This window comes from Podarcis gaigeae, assembly GCF_964106915.1.
Source record: "Podarcis gaigeae genome assembly, chromosome: 5".
Classification (NCBI taxonomy): domain Eukaryota; kingdom Metazoa; phylum Chordata; class Lepidosauria; order Squamata; family Lacertidae; genus Podarcis; species Podarcis gaigeae.
This window is the reverse complement of record NC_139681.1, coordinates 47,403,473-47,429,073: the sequence shown is the minus strand read 5'-3', so window position 1 is coordinate 47,429,073 and position 25,601 is coordinate 47,403,473. Positions and strand designations below refer to the sequence as shown.

Sequence of the window (25,601 nt, the reverse complement as noted above, 5' to 3'; positions counted from 1 at the left end):
AACTTTCTACTGGATTTTTTTCTCCTTTTGGTCCAGGATATCATACTTCCACAGTGCAACACTACATGCTCTTATTGATGGGCTTTTTGAACAGGAATTATTCTTTGTCATGTTATTTCTTTTAACCAAATCTGAATCACAAGGTGCAGATCTGGCTTTGCTCCACTAAAATAAAAACCCATAAAATAAAACATTGTAATAAAATTCCAGCAACATCGAGATCTATATTAGAAATTATTGGAATGCCATTAAATTCCAGAAGAATAGTTACATCACAACAAAAACAGTGGTGCAGTTTGCACATTATAGTAATGTTTTGCTAAGGAACAAACTATGAACCTTGGCCGAGTGTCAAGTCAGAACTAGTGCTATGCCAGGCATTTTTTCCTGCATTCAAAAACTATCAAAAAAGGAGAGAAAACGTCAATGAATTTCACATGGTGGTGTCAGGGGGTTTATGTCACCTTACTTTTGAGGTGGCCAAGACTGTGAATGGGCCTTTCTTTCATTCTACAAATCATTTTCAAAATGACAGTGGCAGATCTAGATTTCGGGGTCTCAAATTTCAGCAGCGCCCTGGGCAACGCCAAAATCAGCATCTCCTTGCCTCTTATGCTCCTTTCTAAATCATAGTTGCGGCATCCCCCTCTCCCATGGGTTCAGTGCAATCAAACTAGCCATGCTCCCCCAAATCCCCCTCTGGGTTGCACAGTCTTGCTGGTGCAGCACATTACATGACTCACAGAAGCAGTAAGACCCTTTTAAACATTACAGTTTTTTTCAATTCTAGAAAGCATTTTTCAATGATTTCTATCTATCCACCGCATTCAAGCCGAAGGAGTATTAAAGGGGAGGAAGAGGGACTTTTCTTTCGCTTACCAGTCCCACAAGGCTGCGTGGTGATATAAAGAAATAAACATTATTTCATTGCAAGTTTAACTGCCTGGTAAAATCTGTTGCATTTGCATTTTTTTATTTAATGTCATGTTATAAAGATGACAACTGGACACACTGAATTTCTGTGTATTTCTGTTCCTGGATGGTAAGAACATCCTGAAAATATAAACTCTTATTATTTCTGCCCAAAGGAGCAAGTAAGGGTATGGGGAAGCTGGTGAAATGTCAATATTAAGCTGTTTAAAGAATCAGAATGTATTTCCCTTTTGTTTAGTTTCTCAGATGTGACTACTGTTTAATGCCTTGCACTCTCAAAACCTTCCATTCTGCTGGTACATTTCAGTTCTTTTGGGGGTTGGCATTCATTCAAGGATGCGGTTTCTCCTTCTCTAGGGCAGAAGATTTGTGCACACTTAGCAACTGCATTTCTCTATTTAAACAGCTGAAGTTGGCTTGCATGCCAAAAAGACAATGACCATGTTCCCACACGATGCTAAACCATGGTTTGGCACTATGTGCACAAACACAGCATCCAAAAAATGGAATGTCTGCCTGCAAAATTTAAATACAGACTAAAATATTTAGAAAATATTACTTCTGGTGTAACAAGCAACTCACATAAAGGAACGTTGATTAGCATGTGCTAGTACACAATGCTGTAGTCAACAACAAAGCCAATTATGTTATGTCTGACTCAGTTACTAAGAAAGCTGGCCTTGCACCTCCACCATCGTCCTTATTTAGTCTATTAAGCAGAGGACTGCACTGTATTTACAGGCACAGGAAAATTTAAGGTTTAGCTGTGGAGGAATCTGCCAAATAGGGATCTCCAAGGACTGAATATCAAAATGATGCTATTACAGTTAGTTTTCTCAGCAGGCAAATATTTTAAGTGAAGACAAATGACTAATTTGCTCACAGGATTGCTGCTGCTTCTTTTCACCAATTAGCCAATGCCGGCAGATGGAATTCCCTTGAAACCTCTTGGGAAATGAATGGCGCTCTCTTTCATATTCAGTAAGTTAGTAAACTGTTTAGGCTTTAGTTTAATAAGGCAAATTTCAAGGTTATGCTTTTGTTGCCTGACTAAACAGCTCACAGTTTATCCACATCAATATTGGAATTCATGAATATCTAAGTTCATTTTCTGATATTGTTTGCCAAATAATGATTTCTTTGTTCTGTCTTTAAAAGAAACCTTAGCCGGCATAACCTGGCATTTGATTACTTACGCATACATTTGCTTCCAAATTAAATGCAGCTCTTTACTGGAGCCTCTATGAACAATTCTGCTAGTAAAAATGCCTATTAATATTAAAATAGCTGAAACTGCCATTCAAATGGATCAAACTGAAAAACTTGAAAAGGAAGGAGTGGACAAGTTATTTAGCACTAAGGGTTACTTGCTTTTATTTATTAATTTTGTAGCCCCGATCAACCTAATTTGCAAAATATTCTATGACTGTTGCCAACTGCATTTGGAAATGCTGTGCAATTCCATGAGAGGTTTCTCCTCCTATTCCCCTACAGTCCCACCTTTCCTGCATCATCTGGAACAGGATTTCCCTAGATTTCCAGAGTTGACTCCCTCACCTTCTACCAAAGGAATCATCACTGGACTATAGAATGTAATAACCATTTGCCCAAATAGTTAAGAATACTGCTATTGTCTCTGGGCCTGAGCAATGTCCATAAGCTTGATGTAACACTGGGACAGGCGGATGAGTATAAAACTCAGAATGTGTTGTGACATTCAGGGTGCCAATTTCATGTTTCAGATCTGTTTCTTCAAAAATGCAATTTGTAGATGGGAGGGAGGGAGGGAGGGAGGGAGGGAGGGAGGGAGGGAGGGAGGAAGGAAGGAAGGAAGGAAGGAAGGAAGGAGCAAGCTCATGCAAAGCTGTCATCTTTCAATAACACTGGCTTACTTTTTGTGATGCTAAGTATTCCATGCCTCTTGCCAACTGGTATGTACATGAGACTAAATCTTTGAATGTCATCTGCTCTTCAGGAACCCGGTTAATATCAAATGAATATTCCATCCCTGGTGGCCGCCGTGCTCGCAGGTACTCCCGCAAATTCCCTTTCGAAGCATATTCAACCAGCACGTAGAGTGGTCCTTCAAAGTGAGCAGATAAGACAGTATATGAATGAATGAAAACCAGGAGCAAAAGAATATATATTCCATTCTACTGACCCATAAAAGTATAAGTAGCATGCATCTTTTCCAATTCATTGGATGATTTTTCTCAAAATGCTACTGCCATGTATTTATTTAGAAAATAAGTTCATTCTATCTGTAGTACAAGTAGCATTTTATTTTTTAATATACAATTATAAAAAAGAGATAAAACCATTGCAATTATAAAACAAATAGAACTATTTTCCAAATAGAGCAGAATAGTATAAATTCAATAAAAGAGGTGATTCTCACAAAATAAAAGTTACTGGAGTCTGAAACACACCCAACTCTTTAATACATTCAGTTCAAATCAGCTGCCTTCAAGCATTCACATTCTCTCCCCCCCCCCCATGACGCCATACCTACTCCAGGTGAACATACACAAGATCACAAAGCAGAGTATGCACTCTTGCCACATTTTGCCTTCATTATAAGAACTCCCTTCCAGTCTTACCAAAAGCAGAAGGGAGGTGGAGCAGTTTCTGCTTTGTATGCTTTAAGCTCAATAACCAGATTCAGGTCTCTACTCCATTGGGGGTGGGAGAGGAGATGAACCCATGGGCTTGACCCCCTGACATGCACCATCTCTCTCAGCATTTGTACAGTCCCACACATATTGGGGTCTGAACTTCTGCAGCAGGGAACTTTTTCTACCCAAGTAGGCTCCATGCGCAAGTCTAGTAAACTTGAAGAAAAGGTTTCTAAATCAGGCAGGGATTCTACTAAACAGCAGGCTCCCAGCTGCAAATGTTCAGCACCAACATATGGGGTTTGCAGCAATGCTGGCAGAGATGTGAGGGAGGTGGTGAGCCAAACGAGTTCACCCTTGCTCTCCCTTTCATGTGACAATAACTGAGGGGGTGGAAAGCAAAGAGCATATGAACAGGGCTATTGAGATTGGCACGAGATGTTTAGGTAAAACAAAAGGAGCAGGAAGTACATGCCTTGTACTTTTTATTCCTCTCCATTTCTGACCATGTGAAAGTCATCTCATGTATTTCAGACGTCAAGGAAATGCAGAAGGTCCACTGAAGAAGCTAACTTGTCCATATGAATTTCATCATGAAGTTCCACCCACTCATTCCCGACTACTTTTTGGAATCTTATTTGCTCTTCATTGTTCCATCAAATGAACAGGAACAAAAAACACTGTGAAACTAGTGTTCAGCACAACACTAGCTTTCAGTTTTCAACACTAGCTTTCAGTTACCAAAGAGTTAGAATAGGCTGTAATACAGGAGGAATGCAGATCACATTCTGTCGGTAGAGCTGTGCAAGAGTTACAGAAGATCAGCAAGGTTTCTGGCTCCAAATTGCTGAACAGTAGCAACAACAAAAATATTTGTTTCCCTTCTAACTAAGGCTGCTGTGATGATGAAAGCTGGGGTGGAGGGAATCAGGAGTGGATTGTGGATTTTGAAGTGGCAGGGCTATAGACATTCCTGCACTGAGCATCCACTCAAAGGTACCCTGTTCCTTAATTCTGAGAGAGTGTTGTCTTTTCCCTAGCCAGTATTCTGCACCTGGCTCCAGTGAAAAAAAACAAAGTAGATCCCAAACGCCTGAAGTCTGCCCACCCCTAGAATGAACTTAATTAATGTTGTTATTGTAACGTGCCCTAGCAATCAGATGGGCAGGCTGAAAAATAATAACATAAATACATAAATTAATCCACCCAGCATTTGAATCAGAGAAAACTACTGTGTAAAAATAAATGACGAATGTTGCTTCTATATTCCTCTCCTTTTAGCCAGAGATTCAAGTTCCTGCAGATTTTCAAAACAAATTCAATATGGCATCCATCTATCCACTCCACTCTCCCACAGTGTCATTTTTATTACACTTGCACAGAATTAACAGACAAGAGTATGTCACATACTGAAAACTGCACTATATCACCACCTTCGGTCTGTAAAACCAAAACGACACTCACCGTCCTGAGTGCAGGCCCCAAGAAGATTGATGATATTTTTGTGCTTCCCAATCATTTTCATCATCTCCATCTCGGACACTAGGTCAGAGAGGTCTTTTTCTGTAGCATCATCTGCACAAGACAAAATGAATTCCATCAACAGTTTTAAACTAGCACACCAGCTCAAGTGTTTTTTTTCTGCTACAATGTTTCTTTGCAGGCTCTCCAACTAGCTTGATGTACTTTACAGCAGTGTTTCCCAACCTTGTGCCTCCAGATGTTTTTGGCCTACAACTCCCATCATCCCTGACCACTGGTCTTGCTAGCTAGGGATGATGGGAGTTGTAGGCCAAAAACATCTGGAGGCACAAGGTTGGGAAACACTGCTTTACAGGCCATTAAGTTAGAGATATAGCAACACTGTTTCCCTGCAACTCTGGTTCCCAAGGCCAGCAACAAAGTAAACCACTGGTCCTTTGTTGTTTAAGCTGTGGGCTCTGCTTTTCATTGAGTAAACCTCCATGGAAACAAAAGAACATATAACAAAAATTAGGAAACCACACACATACAGTATGAAGGGAAACTGTATCACAAATAATTTTAAGAAACTTATATACCATCAAAAAGTCCTACTGTATGATATAGTCCAAATGTTACAATTTCAATGTGATGCCTATCAGTCTCTTGTCTGGGAATTCTACCAGTTCAAGCAACTTCAGAAACCATTTTATATAAGCTTTAATTTCCTACTGTGGTTCTCCAGCTCCATAAAACTTAAAACCATAAGGAGATGGATGCGCCTTGTGTCATATCAGAACATATAAAACAGTAGCACTTTAAATTAAGACCTCCTTAATTGCCCATCTCTGCACCTTTAATGCAGATATCCCAGTTGCAAACAACATATCAGAGAATTACTGGCAAGACTTTCATGCGAAATATTTTTATTTTTTCCAGTGTTCAGTAGTTTAAAAAAATATTATTATATTAATATAATAAGCTTACAATGGTTTAGATTACTTATACAAGATCACTGATAGCACACCAAAGAATGGATTAGCTCCAGAATTAGTGATGCATATGTCACTCAGAAGTTATCCTAAATGGTCTTTTTCTTTGTTTATATGCATTCCCTATCATGCTGGAGGCTTTTGTTTGGGCAAAAGGCATTTGAAGAATTGCCTATTTTGTTTACAATGTCAGCCATTATTCAGACATAAGTATAAATATGTATTTTTAAAATTAAGATCCCAGACTAAGTATAGTATATTTGTTTTATTACGGTCAATGACCAGCATCAAGCTAAAATTACAAAATTTAAAAGCCCACAATTGTATAAAATCCCATACACATAAACATATACTAAATCCCAGAATAAATATCATCATCACCATCATATTTCTATATATTGCCTTTTACAAATGTTTGCACTCTGTCTTTCTCACATGCACATTTTTTAAATGTGTTAAAAGAGACTAGGTCAGGTCCTGTCATTTGTTTACCTAAGGCATTTATGCTACAGTTGCCTTTCAGTAACTTTTAGCCAACCAAACGAAAGCATGTAGACTTCCCTGTGGATCAAATCAAGAGTTGAGGAATAAACAATTGTACCAAGACTTTGACTTGCTTGTAAATACCTGCTGCTAAAGATAAATAGGCTGTCAAAGGCACTGATTTATACCGAAAACTGCTGAAGCCTGAGGTGAACAAAATGAACTTTGGCCTTCTACAGTTAGAGAGTTTGGACGCCACAAAAGAAACATTATTCACAGAACCTGCCACCTCGCTCAATACTCCCTTTCACCCCATATTACCTTTCAGCATTTTTACTGCAACAGTAACGGCTTCTTTCGGCCTGTCTTTGTCGATTCCCACCGCTTCCGCCATAACAACTTGACCAAAGCATCCTTCCCCAAGGGGCTTCCCTAGCGTCAACCTAGGGATGTAAACAGAGGATTAGCGCCTGGCATCTGATGAGGAGATGAAGTCGGTGAAACTCAAGAGCGAAAAATAAAATAATCTTTCAGCAGACCACTTTTGACCAGAGCATTTGTTGTAAAGAACTAACAAGGGTCTTACTAGATGTCAGGGCTTGTGCACGCGCCTCTAGCGAGTTTTCTGAGGAGCAAATTCTGTGTGTGCACTTACCACTTACATGACAGACCCTCTTCATGTACTTGCAGAAAAAGGAGCTGCAATTCCCAGAGTAGTTTAGCGATCAATCTGTCTTTACAGGGAACTTTGGGAACTGTAGCTCTGAGGGGAATAGGGGATCTCCTAACAATTCTCAGCACCTTTAGCAAACTACAGTTCACAGGATACTTTGTGGGAAGCCCTGATTGTTAACACGGTATGATTTGTATGGTGTGGATGTGGCCCTCCTTCCTTTTCCAGAAAGTGCTTCATATGGAGGGAGTGCTTCATATGAACCACCACAAGAGTATCTTTTTGTTCACTGCTAAGTAATGACAACTAGCCCCTGTATTTGCATCTGCTACCAGACAGACGGGCTTCTATGGCTGTGTAAGAAAATAAGGCCTATTCATTACTCCCAACATATCTAGACACAAAGTGTTGTAAACTTTACAACAATGGTACTAGAATCTCCTCACCCTCTTGATACGAATGGCCAAAGAACTTCCTGTACGAATGAAGGCAGAAAACCTTTATATTGATACAGTGAATCATTATTTGTGACGTACATTTTACCACTGTGAATTCAGAGAGATTTCGGAGAGGAAGCTCTTTGTTTGTCAATGTTGCAAAGGTGATCCAACTGCCTTACTTCATTGTAAAAGGCGCCCTCCCTGGAGCAAGAATTTATCTTGAAATGAATCGGGGAGAAGGGATCCTGTTTTTCATATGCAGCTTTGTTTGTTTGTTTTCTTTAGTATTTGCTTTGCGTTTTTGACTATTGTTTTTTCAGTTTTCCACAGCAGACAGATAGAAATTATTGTTGATAAAAATCTCCGATTAGAAATTAAGCACAGACCATATGTTAAACTAACAACAGAGCCTCTACTGCCTACCTCTTCCACTAGTTCTGGCAATGTGTCTGGTGCAAGAGGAGTCCACTGTATTCTCTCCCAGAGAAAATTAAGTGGGCTTGGCAAAATGCCATGATTAAAAATCAAATGGGATGAGTTTAAATAGAGGCTTTTAATTGAAAAAAGCTCTCAGTTTAATCATGCTAATGTAAATGTATACACTGGGCTATATCTGTTATGAAAATCGCATGCTACTTTGACAATACACAAAGACCAAAGAGTTGTATGTTTTGTGCTGAGATCATGCTGCATCCCCCCCCCCAAAAAAAAAACCAAAATTGAATTTAAGATCTTGGCAGAAAGCAAACATTTGCATTGGAAAATGGTTAATTTATGTGCTCTTGTGCTTCTAATATGAACACAACAATTCTGTCATTGTGTTTCTGCGGCCCCCAATCTAATAAACTGCTCTTAAAGAGCCTTCTTTCATTACAAACCCTCTCCACCCACATTTATGCCGAATGCTGTTTTCAAATGTTTAATGCTCTAAGATTTTCCGCATTAATGTTTCCCCTAAGGGAAAGGGCTGACAGAATTATATAGACAGACCCCCACTGTTGACTAGAATCTTGCAGGTGGCAAGTGAAGTGCATGGCACCATCTTTCATCCACATAATTAAGACCATTTCCATAAATAAACATAAAATATTTTTTTCCTTTTTTTTAATCAACAGGTAAAATGTCAAAAAAGTGGTTTTAAGTTTTCAAACAATAGCACAGTTTCTAAAATGTTTCTATTTTTTCCTGTAAATTCAACAATAATTAAAATTAATTCTAGTTTTAATGTGTGCCCTGTTTCATTTCGATATTATAAGCTTAGCATACACCAGGCACTAAAGAGCATAGGTTGTATCCAACAGTGTTGTTCAGCTGACAATAAGCTTGTCCAGGGGAGTAGTTTTCAGTGATTCTTCCTCTCCCCTACGGCCCCCAGTATCCCTCCAAATACATTCTGGAGGGTGCCCCCAGGCCTGTGGAACTGATTTAGAGAAGACTGAAAGGGAAATGGGGAATTACTGGAAATGGCTTCCCTCTACATCAGGCATAGGCAAACTCGGCCCTCCAGATGTTTTGGAACTACAACTCCCATCATCCCTAGGTAAAAGGACCAATGGTCAGGGATGATGGGAATTGTAGTCTCAACACATCTGGAGGGCTGAGTTTGCCTATGCCTGCTATACATTCTTTGGACAGAAACTGTACTGTCAACTGAGCGCTACTGTTGGATACAACTCCATATCAGCTCATGGTGGCAGTGGGGAAAGCTTTGCTCATGTTGCTTGAAAGCCCCTTAGCCCTCTTGATGCACCATCATGTTAGTCCTATTGATACACCACAGATGGCATTCCAAAAGCGAAAGGTAGCACATGACACATAGGATGCATAAGAGAATCCACAAAATATCAGTTTGTATTATTTAAAAAAGAATATTTTTTTAGTCTCTCATGGCTGCTGGAAGTACCAGTCTGGGGGGGAAAGGAAGTCAATATGATGGGCTGCAAATTGTGTCCACTAATTTCTGGAATTAATTTAATGTTTCTTTGTCCATTTTTCAACTGGACAACATTTTGTTGAACAATAAATAATGGAGCTAGCATTCAAACGAGAAGAAATATATATACTTCTCCATTAAGGTCATTCTCTCTTTTTTGGCTGTTTTATACAAATATGCAGGCAGAAAGCTGATAATAAAGATAGAATCTCCTCAAGGCATACTATGTTCTTCAGAGGAAGGTCTTAAATTTAAATATATATAATTTGCCTAGGCCCCACTACTATGGTTTGCCTTAGCATCAGCAAACGCAAATGACATAAGTGGAAGAACTGTAAATGAAAAGAGCATGGGAAGCATGGACTGAGGTCTCCTTGCTCCACAGTTACCAGAGCTATTGAAATACCATAAATGGCAAAATTTTGCTTACTTATCTCTTGGGAACTCCCATTTTGGATCTTCTGGTAGTTCATACTCTGAGACTCCTGCCAACATTGGAGCATCAGCATTGGAGGAGAGACGAGTGGTTATTCTCACCAAAGGTGTGTTGGAGTTCATGGAGGAGCTAGAGTCTGCAGACACCTGTTATGAGAATACAAGATGCAAAACGAAGATGTAATCTTGGTCCAATTACTGCAAACTGGCAATAGAGAGCAACCAAGCCAGGTTATAAATGGCACTCGGCTACTGAAACGCTCACTAAGGTACATGAACATGAACATGACTTCAGGGTTCCAATCAGTTTTGCCTTACTTCTGTTAACTGGCTACATATTAAGATGAGTTATGGCTACAAATCCAAACTTTTAATATTCTGATATAATTGGATAACTGCATTACTGTCACTGTTTGTAACCATCTTCTTCTCTCTCTCTGCAAGTGAATATTTTTTTAAGAGAATGCTCTTTCTCTCTTGCTATCTCTTTATGGTAACTTTTCTCTTAAAAAATTAAGCACAACTAGTGGTTTTCCATCCATATGTGTTTTTAAAATCTGAAGCAAGCTTATTATGTTCATCATTATGTACATACAAGGAACTTGTCACGACTTGAGTGACTCAGCCGAAACAGTGTTGTTACTATGTTGCTAAAAAGCACTTGAATTATCCTAGGTATCCAAATATTACTTTCCTATTTAACAGCAAACAAAATATCTGTTCAGATCTTGATGTAGCTACTTAGTAAACTTTTAATCCACACAGCCAGGGAAGGTTATAGCACCTCTCCAATACTACTACTTGAATAATAAGAGTCTGTCAAATCCTAACAAAATTTAAATCTCCACTACTCTACAGATCAAAATGACAACAGGCCAATATGAATACAAAGTTCTCACATAATTTTTGGAAGTTCCTTAGGAACTATTGGACTCTTTAGTGATGGGGACACCAATATCTTTTTCTATATCACCAATAGTACTGATAAGAGTGTTCTTGGTCAATCTTACAGATAGGTATGTTTGCAGTCAGTAAACAGCAGCAACTTTTGAATGATCGCAGCTCCCCTTAGTAAACTGAGATATGCCTGAGAACTATGCACCTGCAGGCAGTTCCTTTGCTTCCCCATTTATCTGAGTGACCAAGGAAGCCACAGTAAGCTTCTGCTTACATCCGAAAAGGGAACTATGGTTAATAGATTCCAAGAAGTCAGGAACTGAAAGTTCATATCAACTCTGGCTTCCTGCCTTGTTTCACCACTTCTGTGAAAGGAAGAGTGAAACAGGAACAAAGGGGACTGTGTGCTAGTGCATGAAGCTCATGCATATATCAGCTGATTAAGCTGAGATCTGACTGTCAGAATATGGTCACTGTTTGCAAAGTATCAGAACAGTAGAAATGTTTCTATGGTGTCTGGCATCCAAATAGTTCAGATCTTCACAGCCGGATTAAAAACTCCAGTATGAATTGTGTCCAGAGGGCTAAAAGAAAATACTGCATGGGTGAAGACTGCTCATGTCTGATTCAAACATGAAAGTGGCAGGGTGTTTGCAGAAACAAAACAATTCCATAGGGTCAAGATTCCTGGATGCTATTTTAATAGGTTTTTCCCAAGGATTAGCAGGACGGCACAGTTCAGTGTCCAACCAGCCCCAGGCATGGAGGCAGATGTAGAGACTTACAATGCAATCCCATCAATCTCCATAGGCCTGGTGGCACACCGGCCATCTGAAAGCCTTGGCAGTAACATTCATCCCAATGACATAACATATGGCCATAATGATACACACTAGAAATATGCAAGCCTACAGAGAGTGTTCAAGTACAGGGCACATGCAGCACACTCTAAGAGGCACAAACAACAGTCAGCATGCCTGAACCTGTATGAGGTCACCACAACCTCCCCATTAGTTGTAGAAAGACGAAACAAACAGTTCCCCGTTCACTGTTGCAACATGCAATTCCATTTGCAATAGGTTCAGGGACGCCTCAAATCTGAAACTAGAAAAAGGGTGCCAGGGAGGCTGAGCGTTTGCTATCCTGGTGTCTCTACTCCCCCACCACACACACACACACACACTTGTAAGCCTTCAGTTCCTGATCACTGCTTCAATATTTGTCTGGGTGCAGTTTCAGCTGGGTCACCTACACCTACTGCGGTCATTTCGCAAAAGAGCACATTGAATGTGCAATGCAGTTCCGAAACTGAAGTGGCTTCATAATACTTACCACTTAACAACACTGGACAAAGGAACTTTGTTTTCATAAACACTGTTGGAATAAGACCAAGCAATGATGCCACTTAATACATGGAAGTGCCATTCCATGCAACACAATCTGGTGGTTGATAATTCTGAAATGAATAGGCTTTTTCCTCTTCTACCTCTTCCTTCCAGATGGATGTTGAAATGTTTTGCAGCCCATAGCCTACTATCTTGTTAGAAGGATAGATGGACGTTCTCGTGCCAAACGTTTTCTTTATCACTTGACAAGAAGTACTTGAAGAGCAGGTGATTACAACGTCCCAACCCAAACTAGAAACTGCACATCTTTTAACACAAGATACCTGACCTTAATTATGATATAACATTTTATTAAGACTTTGCATGCAAGTTATTTTATCAATTTCTACATGTTTTAAAAGCACCTTGAAGAGTTTCAAACTTGCTCCAAACACCAGAGTAACAAATGAAGTTATTTTCAATAAAACTGTGCTAGAAAAAAAGAATATATCACCTCCTATATATTTTGGGAATCTTCTATTCACTGTGACTTAGAACCTGCTGACCTGGTACAACATAGCTTTCTGAATGGCTGCAATGACACGCCAAAAACCAATCTAGCCTGAATTCAAACATCTACAGCTTAAGTAAACAATGTAAACATGCTTACTTAACATGCTACAATGGCTAGCATGCTACAATGGACAGGATTGGCTAACTGGCTCCAATTTTTTTATTTTCTGAAATCTTTCCATTTATTTTAATTTCATTTTGTCTTGAACTGTATTGAGATCTCACCATGAAGTCTCTAGAGAAAGGGCAGATTATGAGAGAAATTGGTAGAGAAATGCAAATAGATACATAACCTCAGTGTAAACTCCTGTGAGAAAGGAGAGCACTGAGCATGGTGGAAAGGCCTGGTTTGCATGCCATGCTAAAACATAGTTTAAAACAAACTATTATTTAATGTGAACAATCCAAGGTTGGTTCTGGGCTTACTGCTGATGATTTGTTTGCACGAAAAACAAGCCAAGAGCCCGAGCTTGGACTACATGACAAGTCACGCTTTGAGAAGACATGTTTTGTCTGCAGTGTGGCAGCAACAGGACTATAGGAGGAGCATTGCGTAAACTTTGGGGCAGTGTAAGAAAGGCCCTGCTGGATCAGGCCAGCCTACACCAACATCCTATACTCACAGTGGCTGACCATAGACCAATGGGAAGTCCACAAGTAGGAACTGAATGCAACAGCACTGTTCCCACCTCTGCTTCCTAGCAACTGGTATTTAGAGGCATATGGCTTCCAACAATAGCGACAGTTTGCAGCCATGATGACTAGCAGCCACTGATCCTCCATGAATTGGCAGTCTTAATCCCCAATGCATTTCCCTAATCTTATTTCAAAACCATCTTTTAAAACCATCCCTTCCATAATTTAGCCATGCATATCTAACATGTCAACACACTTCCCATCCACATTAAACCATTTTTTTAAATATACTGTGCCAAACTGTAGTTGTTGCCCTTACTACACTACAAAATTGCTTGGGAATTTTTTAATGTGAATCCAAACCTGGCAGAAATTCAGTATAGCACTAACTTGGCCAAAATCAGTCCAACCCAACTCTATGTTGAGTGAGAGAATAGGCAATCTGGACTACTATAGAATGATGTTAGACAGCCTGCCCAAAGCCAGACGCTGTTTTTCAGAGTACTGAACTATGACTGTTTTTAAAGTAAATATAGATTCCTTACGTGGTACATCACACATATTGGAAAATGATCTGAAATCTGCTCATTTCACCACTCACATATCAATTCACCAACATTTATCTCAAAGGTCATATCATTTGCTTTCCTACACAGAGAAGAGTGGTGTGAAGTTTTGCTGGGGAAAGCCTGTTTAAACTTTAAATCCATAGCTGCACTGTGTTGCACATGATGACGTTACAGGAAAAGCTTGAAGGAACACTTTGCCAATTCATTCTATGTTTGCAGGGAAGGGAGCAAACTCACCAGTAAGTGTAACATCAAACAAGTCCTCAGCGTAAATACCAAGACTGCGTACAAAAAAATGACTCCATTCTAGAAGAAATATTTAGCATTAGCTATTTTTTTAAAAAAAAAGGATTGGGCCAGTCTCAAAGGTAATGTGTTTTTGATTGATTCATTGGAGCAGAGCATGGTATTATGGAAGCTGAAGGACTATTAAAAAAAATTGTCCATTGGAAAAAGAAGAGTATAGCAGCACAAGTTGGCCCAGGAACCAGGGAGGCCTTCTGGGACCAGCCCACACTTTTTAAAGCCTTGTTCTTCCACTGAGAAATAAAAAGGAAAATGCCTGGGCATTTTCACTTTCTATAGGTTATTTCATTTTACACAGATTTGCTTCTTAGAGCCTTTTGTGTACACAAGTTAGAGTTGCACTCCCTCAAAGCCAACCTTCTGCAGGACTCAGTGGTGGGTGGGGCCAGGGTGAAATTCTAGTGAGAGGTCTCACATGGTAGAAGGTGCTCCTTCAGATCATTTCAGGCCTCTGGATTGAAATACGAATATTTAAAGGAGGAAAAACATGTCTACAGACCCAAGATGAATATCAATGTTTAATATCAGACTACCAGTATCAGATCTTCCTTCCTGATTCCTCCATTATTTAACTCTCTCCACATCAGAGTACATGGCAAAAGGGATGTGGGGGAATGTGAAAGCTAGGGAAAGTAAAATGAAGGAAAAGCACACAGGGCTTTATGTGCAAACCTCATACATACAAAACCTACAACACCATGCTCAGGGTTTCAGCCATTCAAGCAAACAAAACCACTATATTTCAGAGATCTTCACCTCACATTCTTAGGAGACGTTGTTTCCAGACAGACACACACACACACACTTGTATACAGTGGTACCTCGGGTTAAGTACTTAATTCCTTCCAGAGGTCCGTTCTTAACCTGAAACTGTTCTTAACCTGAGAACCTGGGTTAGCGGAGTCTGTAACCTGAAGCATATGTAACCTGAAGCGTATGTTAACCCGAGGTACCACTGTAGTTTTAGGATGTTATGTTGCAATTATACATTTTCAGGCAGAACTGCACATTTCTATAACTGTTCTAATAAAGTTAAAATGACAACATCACTACAGTGGTACCTCAGGTTACAGATGCTTCAGGTTACAGACCCCGCTAACCCAGAAATAGTACCTTGGGTTAAGAACTTTGCTTCAGGATGAGAACAGAAATCGTGCTCCGGTGGCGCAGCAGTAGGAGGAGGCCCCATTAGCTAAAGTGGTGCCTCAGGTTAAGAACAGTTTCAGGTTACAAACGGACCTCCAGAATGAATTAAGTACTTAACCCGAGGTACCTCTGTACTCAAATCTGTAAAAAATATATATCACTAATCCGTTGGAAGACTGATTTCTTTTAATATGATGTTTCAACTTCAGTGAGGCCCACAAAGCCCATGGTTGCCTTCGCAAGCCTGGTGTCTTGAAGCTGTTTTGGATCACAACTCCCGTTAGCCCCAGCCTTAAGGAGGGTGCCTTATGACACTCCGTGTCCCAGAAATTCCCATACCACAAACTCTGATTTTGGATACAGATAGGTAGCCGTGTTGGTCTGCCATAGTCAAAACAAAAAAATTCCTTCCAGTAGCACCTTAAAGACCAACTAAGTTAGTTCTTGGTATGAGCTTTCGTGTGCATGCACACTTCTTCAGATACACTGAAACAGAAGTTACCAGACCCTTCTATATAGTGAGAAGGTGGGGAGGGTTCATCAACAGGCTCATCACAGCTATTTGCCAATCACCCATTCCTACCACCCTTCTGAGTAATACCTCTCCCCACCTTCTCACTATATAGAAGGGTCTGGTAACTTCTGTTTCAGTGTATCTGAAGAAGTGTGCATGCACACGAAAGCTCATACCAAGAACTAACTTAGTTGGTCTTTAAGGTGCTACTGGAAGGAATTTTTTTGTTGTGATTTTGGAAAATTTGATGCTTAATCCTATACATGTTTACTGACAACTAATGCTACGTCCCATGAACGTATTTCCAGGTAAGTAGGCATAGGACTGTGACTTATATCCTTTTGAGAAACCTGAAAGGTGATCTCTCTGTGTTATGGCATCACTTCTTGCAAGCCCCCAAGTGTACACCAATAATCTCCTTTGGGACTCTGCTTCTCAGCTTTAAAAAGTAAGAGTGCCATCAACCTTCTCTACAACTTCCAAGTCACCTAAACTAACTGATCCATAAATCCTGTTCAAAGGTAATCAGGTTATTTACTCCTAATGCTACAGAGCACAAAAGTAAGGAACTGCAACTTTTTATTTGACTGAACTGATATCTAGGTTACTGCCAACTCTTTTAAAGGTTTTTAAAAAGGAAAAGAAACAAGTCTCAAAAATACAACCAAGGCTTGCGGGGACTCAGTGCATTGCAACAAAAAAAATAGACCTATTCAACTAATCCAGGAACACACGCCTGTTAAACAAAACACCCTCTGTTTTTCTAACACCTTCAGATTTACAGCAAATGTATGAAACCCTAACCTTTAATGTACAGAAACTAAACAGTTACTTCTGAAAATCTAAGTACATTCGTCTTTGCCTCTGGAAACCATGATTTCTCTAACTGCTGCTGTTGGCAGAGAGCATTACTTCAGTGCAAAAATGTATTGAGAACTATGAAAATAGAAACACATTTCCTTGCAATGCTTACAGCAGATACTTTCACAATCCAAAACTTAGGAGTGGCTGCACCTGAAAACATGGAATGGAATAAACTTGGAACAACATACAGAAGCATTTCTAAAACTACCAGTTGATACCAGAAAAGTACTCGGTTGGGGAGTATTTCCTTTACATGGGTAAAAAGGTAAGAAAACTGAAATGTCAGCTACTCATCAAAACCAGAACATGAACAACAGTGCATCAAGTTTACCATAAGCGTGCAGAATACAATGTTTTAAAGGTGGTTAATAGAGGAGTTTCATTGTGCAACTGCATGACAAATGATGGCAGTGAAGTCTGCTGTTGGCGAAGAAAGAGACAAATGATGAAAGAGTATTTAACAAACCAACAGACTGGGATAACTGCCCTTTGGAAAATGGTGAGTTTATGACAATCCATGGTCTGACCACTGACAGATGGATTATATACCAATGGTATTTTCTCTGTCATCACCACATGATCAGGTCATCTTGCTGCTTTCATTCCAGTCACAGCCCAATAATCTCCTTTTATTCCAGAGCTGATACAAATAGCCTATTCTAAGTGGGCTTAGACTGAAAGCTCTCTTTAGTAGAGAATACAACATTCAAATTTTCCTGGCATATGTTGTTTGTGCAAATGCATGCACGTGTACATGACAGCCACATACAAAGTTTAGTACTCCATAAGAGTAGATGAAATAAGTGTCTCTCGTACAATTGCTTAAAGCATTTTAATTCTACAAGTGGATTAAGTCAGCTCCCTGGAAGACTTTGGCCACACTGCCAGCTACATAGAGGCAACTGGGAAGCCTTTGAGTCTAAATTCTAAGACTCTTAACTTAAGCAGAATTAAGTCAGAGAATAATTGTCCTATGCCATGGGATTTCAAGTGACACCTTGTGGGCGCAAATTAATTGGACAACTTTCCAGGGGCAGATACACATTGGCCTGGTTCACATATAAAGTACATGAACCTTAGGCTCTTGCACTCCCTTTTCTGCTCCTCTCTGGCCACAAGGAACACAGAAATACCTGCTTCCATTTTCAGCTAACCATAGTTTGTTGTTCGCTTCCAGTTGAGAACTGTGATTAGTGCTAACTGTAGTTTATTGAAACAAGCCAATTTTGCTGGTAAACAATCCTGGCTTGCTTCAATAAACTATAGTTAACAGTAACCACAACATGGCATATGGCACAGAGAGCTGTAATAAGTAGGAGAGATCAGCACAAAACAGGAATGCCACCTTGCATAATCAGAAATTTCCACTAGTGCAAAACTACAACGGCATGCAAGCCTTAGCATTTACGTGTATCTAAACTATAACCAGGGATGCGGGTGGCACTGTGAGTTAAATCACAGAGCCTAGGACTTGCTGATCAGAAGGTCAGTGGTTCAAATCCCCGTGACGGGGTGAGCTCTCGTTGCTCGGTCCCTGCTCCTGCCAACCTAGCAGTTCGAAAGCACGTCAAAGTGCAAGTAGATAAATAGGTACCGCTCTGGCGTGAAGGTAAATGGCATTTCCATGTGCTGCTCTGGTTCGTCAGAAGTGGCTTAGTCATGCTGGCCACATGACCCAGAAGCTGTACGCCGGCTCCCTCGGCCAATAAAGCAAGATGAGCACCGCAACCCCAGAGTCGGCTACGACTGGACCTAATGGTCAGGGGTCCCTTTACCTTTAAACTATAACTGATACATATCTCTTTTTCTCAGCTGGGTTGAGGAATCAGTCATAGAAGGAAACAGGTCCATTCAGTCTAGCCTACTCCTACTTGGCATGGCCAGCAGTTTTTGTTTCTCTCTTCAAACCACTCTACCTAGGCAGCAGTGTGCTACAAGTATGAAACAGCTGCACAGCTGAAAAAGACCTGTAGAAAAAGACCAGTCGGTCTGATAGTAAACTCTCTTTGGCTCGCAGTATGTTAGATCTTCAGAATGAGCAAAACCCAAACCCTGAGTTTTCCGATAGCTCCCAGAAAATATTGGAGCAGGCATTCTATAGCCTGTGGTGCAGTCCCTGAAGCCTTTGAGAAAGGGGAAGAGGCTGAGCAGAGAATCCAAATAAGACTTCAACAAAGCCTCATTGGTGAAATTCATGACACTTGCAGTTAAGTTGGTCTTTTTCTACATACCTCCCACTTGCAGAAGCTGAAACAACAAAACCCATTTGACAGGCAACCATTAATATAGGTGAGATTGAAATAGGACATGAAATAGGACACATGGAGGGGACACATGATTCAATAAAGTTCCAAATGTGCACTCGTTAATTATACTCAGCAAAAACATATCATTGTACACAATCCAATTCCACTGAAATCTGATTAAACACAGGAAATAACAAGTACCCTTATTGATGGGAAATAACCTGAATTTTTTTAAAATACTTTTCCAAAAAATATTCAGTTTGTCTTTCTTAACACAGCAGGCCTAAATCATTGCACGAAAAAATTCCTGAAATATTTCGAGCTCCCCCTGCACCCCCCAACTTCAACATGTTCAGAAATCACTATATCCACTAACTGAATATAAACAAAGCATTCAACTCCTGAAAGTCCTATTTGCGTTGAATATACATACTTTCGGGAAAGCTGCCTTCTTATAAAGGAAACAATAGAATATATTTTACAACCAAATGTTCAGCTCAGTTGAAGTGATATATATCCATGTCCAAATTTACAACCTTGCTGGATAACAACACTTGTGACCTGCTCATTATTTTTAAAAATATGATTCCTCTCTAGAAACAAACATATATTATAAAAATATATCATGTGAAATGTCGCTGCACAAGAATACTTGAAGGGAAGAAAGGGAGAAAACATTGAGGAGTGGGTGAAAGCACAACTCCGTCCCAGTTATGCGTTCCTGTGTTTAGATGCTTTAGCAAAACGTGACTCCCCCTTTATTCCACTGTCTGTGGCACCAGCTAATCTGATAAGTAGCTCAAATGGAAGACACACCTGAACATATACTATTTTACCTCTTTTGCTACTTAAAAGTGTTCACATTTACCACATCCTCAAAAAGCTTTTTTTCATTTTCCACTGGAAATTTAATCATACTTCCTCAACTTTACAGCATCAAAGTTCCTGCTCTGAGATTAAATAATTTTCAGCAGCCCTGCTTTATTTAGCCTAGTGGTTTATTGGTGTCAGAACCCAGTACAAGATTCAGAAACACAAGACAGGTTCTGGAACCACACAAGTGAAATCACCTTGATCCAACATTAACTGTAACAGCTGTGCTCCCTAGCTTCAGACCTGCTGGAAGAGCAGGGTGCCTCTGAGCTTAAGCAGAGAGCCCTTGCGTCTCCACTCAACCACTACAGGATTCTTTGAGACACCAAGCTTGAGACAGGGAGTTATGGATTCAAAGCAAAATGGAGTGCTACAGCCCTTCTTCTTAGCAATCAAGTGCCACTTCAGTCCCACGTGTTTCATGAAAAATGATCTGCTGGCTTGTTTTCTTTATAGGATAATAGGTTTTTTAAACTCTTTATCTACTTTCTGTTACCTGTCTGCGCAGAGGAATGCGCTTAGTCAGCTTGTGCACGGCCGGCTGGCTACTGAAGTCCGGCTTCTTGGTGGAAGATCTCATGTGGCACAGAATGACTGTCACCACCATGCAGACAATCAGGAAGACCCCTACACAGTAAATGGCTATCTCCAGGTAGTCTGGCGATGTTGGAAACGGTTTGTCTTCTACAGGGCCTAGAGTGCAAGTACGAAGGAGGAAGAGTCATGAGGAAGAATTACAAGGTAGCGAAAACAAATCGGCAGCACACATCAAACCAAGTGGTCTGGTTTGCAACGAACTACCCGAGATAAAAGAACACTCCTGATTTCCACAGCATGGAAACAGCTACACTGAGAGTCTCCACGCAGCCATTTTTCAAAGTGTCGGCTTAAGCTGGCTGCTACCCCGCTAAGCGAGCTTAGTGAGGTACTTCTGGACAAAATCACTTTGGTATGAATAGCTGATCTTATTTAACTTCACAACGAAAGGCTACATGCTTAAATTATGCCTGTGATCACCTTTTCTTCTCATTCTATTTTTCTTTTTAGCCAAGCTGCTTGAGACAGGGAAGTGGGCACATAATTCACTCCAGATGAATCAATATTTATCCCAATCTCCCAATCTCTGGCCTGAAGCAAATGACAGGTTTAGTAAAATAATTTTTCAAGAGCATTGTGTTTAACTCTGTGGGCCACCTGAACACACAATGAAAGGCAAACAAGCACTGAATTAGCTAGCTGAAACGCAAGGCTTATGGGACGCCGAAGCATAACAAAGCTCAGGCATGAACTGGCCTGGTTTAGGTATCCAAATACTTCTACTGAAAATCAGGATTCACAAAAAGTGTTGAAATGTATTGGACAGTGAATTTGTATCAACAGCCCATCTCTATGAACACTTACTTGGGAGTAAGCCCATTTAACATAGTGGGATTTACTTCTGAGTTAATAGGCACAGGATTTGGGCTGTAAAAGTCCACAGGAATTGAGTGGCTAACTAATCTTTGGATATTCTGAAAACAGCAGACTGCTGTGGATCTCCATGACCACTTTCTCTTAACTAGGTCCATGCCAGTTCTCAAGTACCGGATTTAGGTATCAGCATATTCCCTGCCCCCTTCAAAAAGTAACTCATCCAGCTTTCTTCAAAATTCTTCAAGAATTCTTCAAACTGGGCTGTCACATAGCAGGAGGACAGTATGAGATTCTACTCTGACATTGGTAGATCACTAAGTTCCAGAACCAAAAAGAGAATGCATTTTTAAAAATAATAATAATAAAATTTACATATATTGGTATATATTCACATATATAGGTAAGTCTACAGATGGAAGATCACACTCAGATCTTAACAGCCCCTAGTCTGTGAATGGCATCAAATGGCAATGCTACTTTTACAGTTATTCTCTTCATTAAGTAACTGCACAGAATTTATTTTTCAGTCATGATTTAACTAATTAAGAAAGTATTCCCATTTTTTACATTGCAATGATAACACTTTAGTTTATTAGGTGGGGTTTGACAGCAAATAAGAATTGTGAAAAAGCACTTGTCAAGATATTTTTTGTCGTTGTTGTTATTATTATTATTATTATTATTATTATTATTATTATTATTATCTGTTCCTAATACTTTTACTTCATTACTCTGAATCATCACCATCAGCATTCTGCAGCAATATCTGGTCATTATGCAAGCAATGCACATTGCAACATGTTCTTCTGTCTCATTTTGTATTAATATAAGCATTCACTCAAACTGATTAAGAAGTGGTGCTTAAGCGCTTGCAAATATGGAAAGAACACTGCAAGCAGAAGCAACTGCAACTTTAAGCACTGACTACCTGTTTAGTGGTGAATGCACCTCAGAAGCCACAAAGGTTAATAGTTAAAGATGGTAGTAATGTAAGCTATCTCTTACATAAAGAGAGAAGAAATAACATAGAAACCTTGAGAACAACTCATATAGCAGCACAGTACTTAATGAACACATGCAGTTACCAAACCTATATATTAAAAACATTAATACTTAATATATATCTTGACCAGCAAATTATTAACTGTGCAAGTAATTCGGCAGTTGCTCTGCATTGAACAGTTATAAAGCAAGAAAGTTTAATTAGTGCAGACATCTAAAACTATATTTTCCGACAGACAACCAATTTCAGGCAATGAAGCGCATTAATGTGTGTTTCTGCTAAAAACAGAAACAACATCAATCCAAGCATGGCAATACATGCTTTGCAGAAAAGCAAATTAGCTCGTCATTTGCTTAGAACATGCAACATTTAAAGATACACCAAGTTGATTCCAAAGATTTGTAAAAACACCGCTTCTGTAATCACATTTCAGCACAGCCAATTCTCATATATACATACACGTGTAAACCCAGACAATTTGACTGGGTTGTGGTATTTCATAAAATGCGACTTTGAAATTTCCCTTTAAAAACTTCCCAGGAGAGGATTTTTGAGTTTCTCTCAGGGAGATGTTTATGATTGTTGACTTTTGGTTATATAATCAAGTGTCAAAGAAAGCCTCTTTTCCCCAAATTTATAATGAACATTAAGGTAATTGGGGGGGGGAGGGGATGTTTAAATGAAGTTTGAAAAAATTACAATTCATCTTTTTAAGTTGAAGTGCAGCATTTTGCTGCGGTGAAGAACATTTTAAAGGAAACCAAAAGTCGACTTCTGAGACAGAAGCTGTGCTAATTTTGCAGCAATCAACAACGAAGCAGGGGGAAGGGTAGGGGAACCACTGAAAGATAGCAGTAATATACCTGGCAGAACTGTCAACCATGCAGAGTGAAAGGATATCCCAATAGAATTACCCGCCAAGCATGTATACTCCCCCGCATCCTCAAAAGTTACATTCCGTAAATAGAGAACCTCAATCTCTTTGTCCGTGGTGTTAACACCGGCAGCCTAGAAAAAAAAGGGAAGCAAGAGAAAAGCTAGACATTTTAGGAATTCTTGTGGATGGGAAGTGGAGCCACGGGGAGCTTGGCACTTCAGAAGAAACGACCGGTGCACAGCCGTGGGGGGAGATCCCATCCACAAAGCCCTCAACCAAAAGGCAATTACCAACAGATCCCAGCTCACCTCGGAGAGGAATGAATCATCAACACCCTTCACCAAACCTACTCTCACCACCTAAGAAGGCATGCAATCAAAGAACATGGAAAAAATTGTCCACAAAATGTTTGGAGGAGAAAATGACATAAACACAAAGAAAGATGAAACAGAGAGAAGAAGAGGGGACAGGATATTCTGTAATGTCACTTAAAATGTCCTTCAGATTAATGAAGACATACATTTCAGAGACATACAGGGAAGGGCTGAAAATAAAGAGACAAAAAGACTTCAAAAAGAGGTGTTTTCATTACAACCCAAGAGTTCCTTGTAACCAAGGGCTGAGGGAGAACTCAGGCTATCACTGCCTCAAATAATAACTTAAGTCAAACCTAAGATTTAAATATAATGGAGCAGTTTAGGATTCCATCATGAACCCAAACACAGGTTTGCCACAGGTAGGAATGCCCAGACAAACAGTTGGTGCTAGAAGTAAACAGGCCACTACTGCTTCAAGTGATTATAGAAATAAAATGTATGGATAATGGATTTTCTAGATGTGCTTACTTGCTTACATTTGGGTCTATTATGATGACCCAAAGTCTGGAAACAAGTTGGTCTGAACAGTTCACCTTATCTAGAAAAAAAATATTGGGCCACCCAATGTGGTGAGAAATAGGTGTCCTGATAAGGCATACAAAAGGATTTACAAATACGGGAATGTAAAATTCAACAATCCCTGCTTAACAAGATGGTAACTATTGCTGCACTGTCTTGAAGTAAACAAAAGGAATCAAGACCTCTATATGTATGCCAAATGACCATGGAAGAGAATTAGTTCTATTCAAATATTAAGATTTAACATATTTGCATTTTAAAAAGAGCATGAAGCTTTTTGCCAAGGCTGAAGTGCATACCACACTATTAAAAAGGTCCAAATGAGACCCATCACATGGCTATACAGCACTTGTGTAAAGATGGAAACAATGATATAAAATGCTGGCTCGTCAAGTGGATAGGTCTCCATGAATTCATGTTCAGTCTACTACCAGACTGAGACAGGTGGCATTGAAGGTAATCTGGTATGTGCAACACCTCATCACTTGATCCAACCTCAATGAGTAGCTATGATTTCCAGAACAGTGATCAATATATAATACAAAGAAATAGAAGGCAACAGTGCAAAAGTAAGGAAGACTCAGAGTGGTCAGATTCTGCTGGGGGGAAATATATACGAAGACAAAGGATATATCAAAGAAAAAACAGAAAAGACAAAAGGTTTCAGAAGAGGTAACTAAAACAGTATTTGTGGGAATTTTTCCATGGCTACTGGAGTAATACCAGTTGCATCTCCAAGAGAGGATTATAAATACACCAAGGTCATGGAGTTATCCTACAAGCTGCCTGCAGAGTCCCAAAGCACCAATTTTTTCCAGCTTCTACATCCAGCTTTCTTTAACAGACGTCGTTACCTTTTTTTAGCAGAACCGTAAGCCAGGCAGACTGGTTGGCCTCCCCTATATAATTGGAGACCTTACAAATATATTCTCCAGCATCCGCCTCTGTCACATTGTACAGTTTCAGCACTTCAGCATTGGAACTATTTATCCCCGAATGCTAGAACAGACCAATAACACAGGAGAACAATGTAACTACTGCCCCAAATGTAGACACCACCATGGTCCCGCCACCAAAACACTTGAAGGAGTCTTCCAGTTACTACAAATGCTAACATTGAAATATTGCACTTTAAAACAACAGCAGCAGCAGCAGCAAGAAAGATTTCTTACAAAATTGGGGCAGGAAAGCTTCTGCCCAGATAAACTACCTTTTTTGTTTCTTCGCTGTGCAAAATCATAAATTTCTGGCTCTACTGCTAAGCTTCATGGGAAATCACTACTATAAAAATTAGCTGTTCCTTAGGAGCAAAGCCAGGCAAAAATGACATATTTTCAAAATGGCTGCTACCCCTAAAATGATTGCCCAGTCAATAGTTCACACTTGGGGAAGGGGGACACACTCAGTATCTTTATCATGAGGAAAATGAACACTGACAACATCCTTTGGCAACAAATACGGTCATTACAGAAGGGCCTATAATGTTGTCCAAACCTCT

At 39.8% G+C, this 25,601-nt stretch overlaps 1 protein-coding gene and 1 long non-coding RNA gene across 9 annotated transcripts in view; one reads left to right on the top strand and one right to left on the bottom strand.

Annotated features, from left to right (window-relative positions):
- The window catches only part of LOC310845834, a 160,327-nt gene extending 144,935 nt beyond the window's left edge, over nucleotides 1-15,392 (top strand). Inside the window, exon 3 of the long non-coding RNA XR_014564989.1 lies at nucleotides 12,362-15,392. This is a non-coding gene — a long non-coding RNA (uncharacterized lncRNA). The remainder of the gene's footprint in view (nucleotides 1-12,361) is intronic.
- FGFR2 (fibroblast growth factor receptor 2) overlaps nucleotides 1-25,601 on the bottom strand; it is a 144,380-nt gene that overhangs the window by 11,924 nt on the left and 106,855 nt on the right. For 3 of the 8 annotated variants that reach the window (XM_083741239.1, XM_083741238.1, XM_083741243.1), the window contains 6 exons: nucleotides 24,958-25,102; nucleotides 20,405-20,607; nucleotides 9,961-10,112; nucleotides 6,806-6,927; nucleotides 5,013-5,123; nucleotides 2,826-3,016 (listed from right to left, as the gene is read on the bottom strand). In XM_083741239.1, coding sequence (XP_083597365.1) covers nucleotides 2,826-3,016; nucleotides 5,013-5,123; nucleotides 6,806-6,927; nucleotides 9,961-10,112; nucleotides 20,405-20,607; nucleotides 24,958-25,102 — 924 coding nt within the window. Of the gene's footprint in view, nucleotides 1-2,825; nucleotides 3,017-5,012; nucleotides 5,124-6,805; nucleotides 6,928-9,960; nucleotides 10,113-20,404; nucleotides 20,608-23,193; nucleotides 23,339-24,957; nucleotides 25,103-25,601 lie in introns of all 8 variants that reach the window. The other 5 variants (XM_083741242.1, XM_083741245.1, XM_083741240.1 and 2 more) reach the window with 3 other exon arrangements.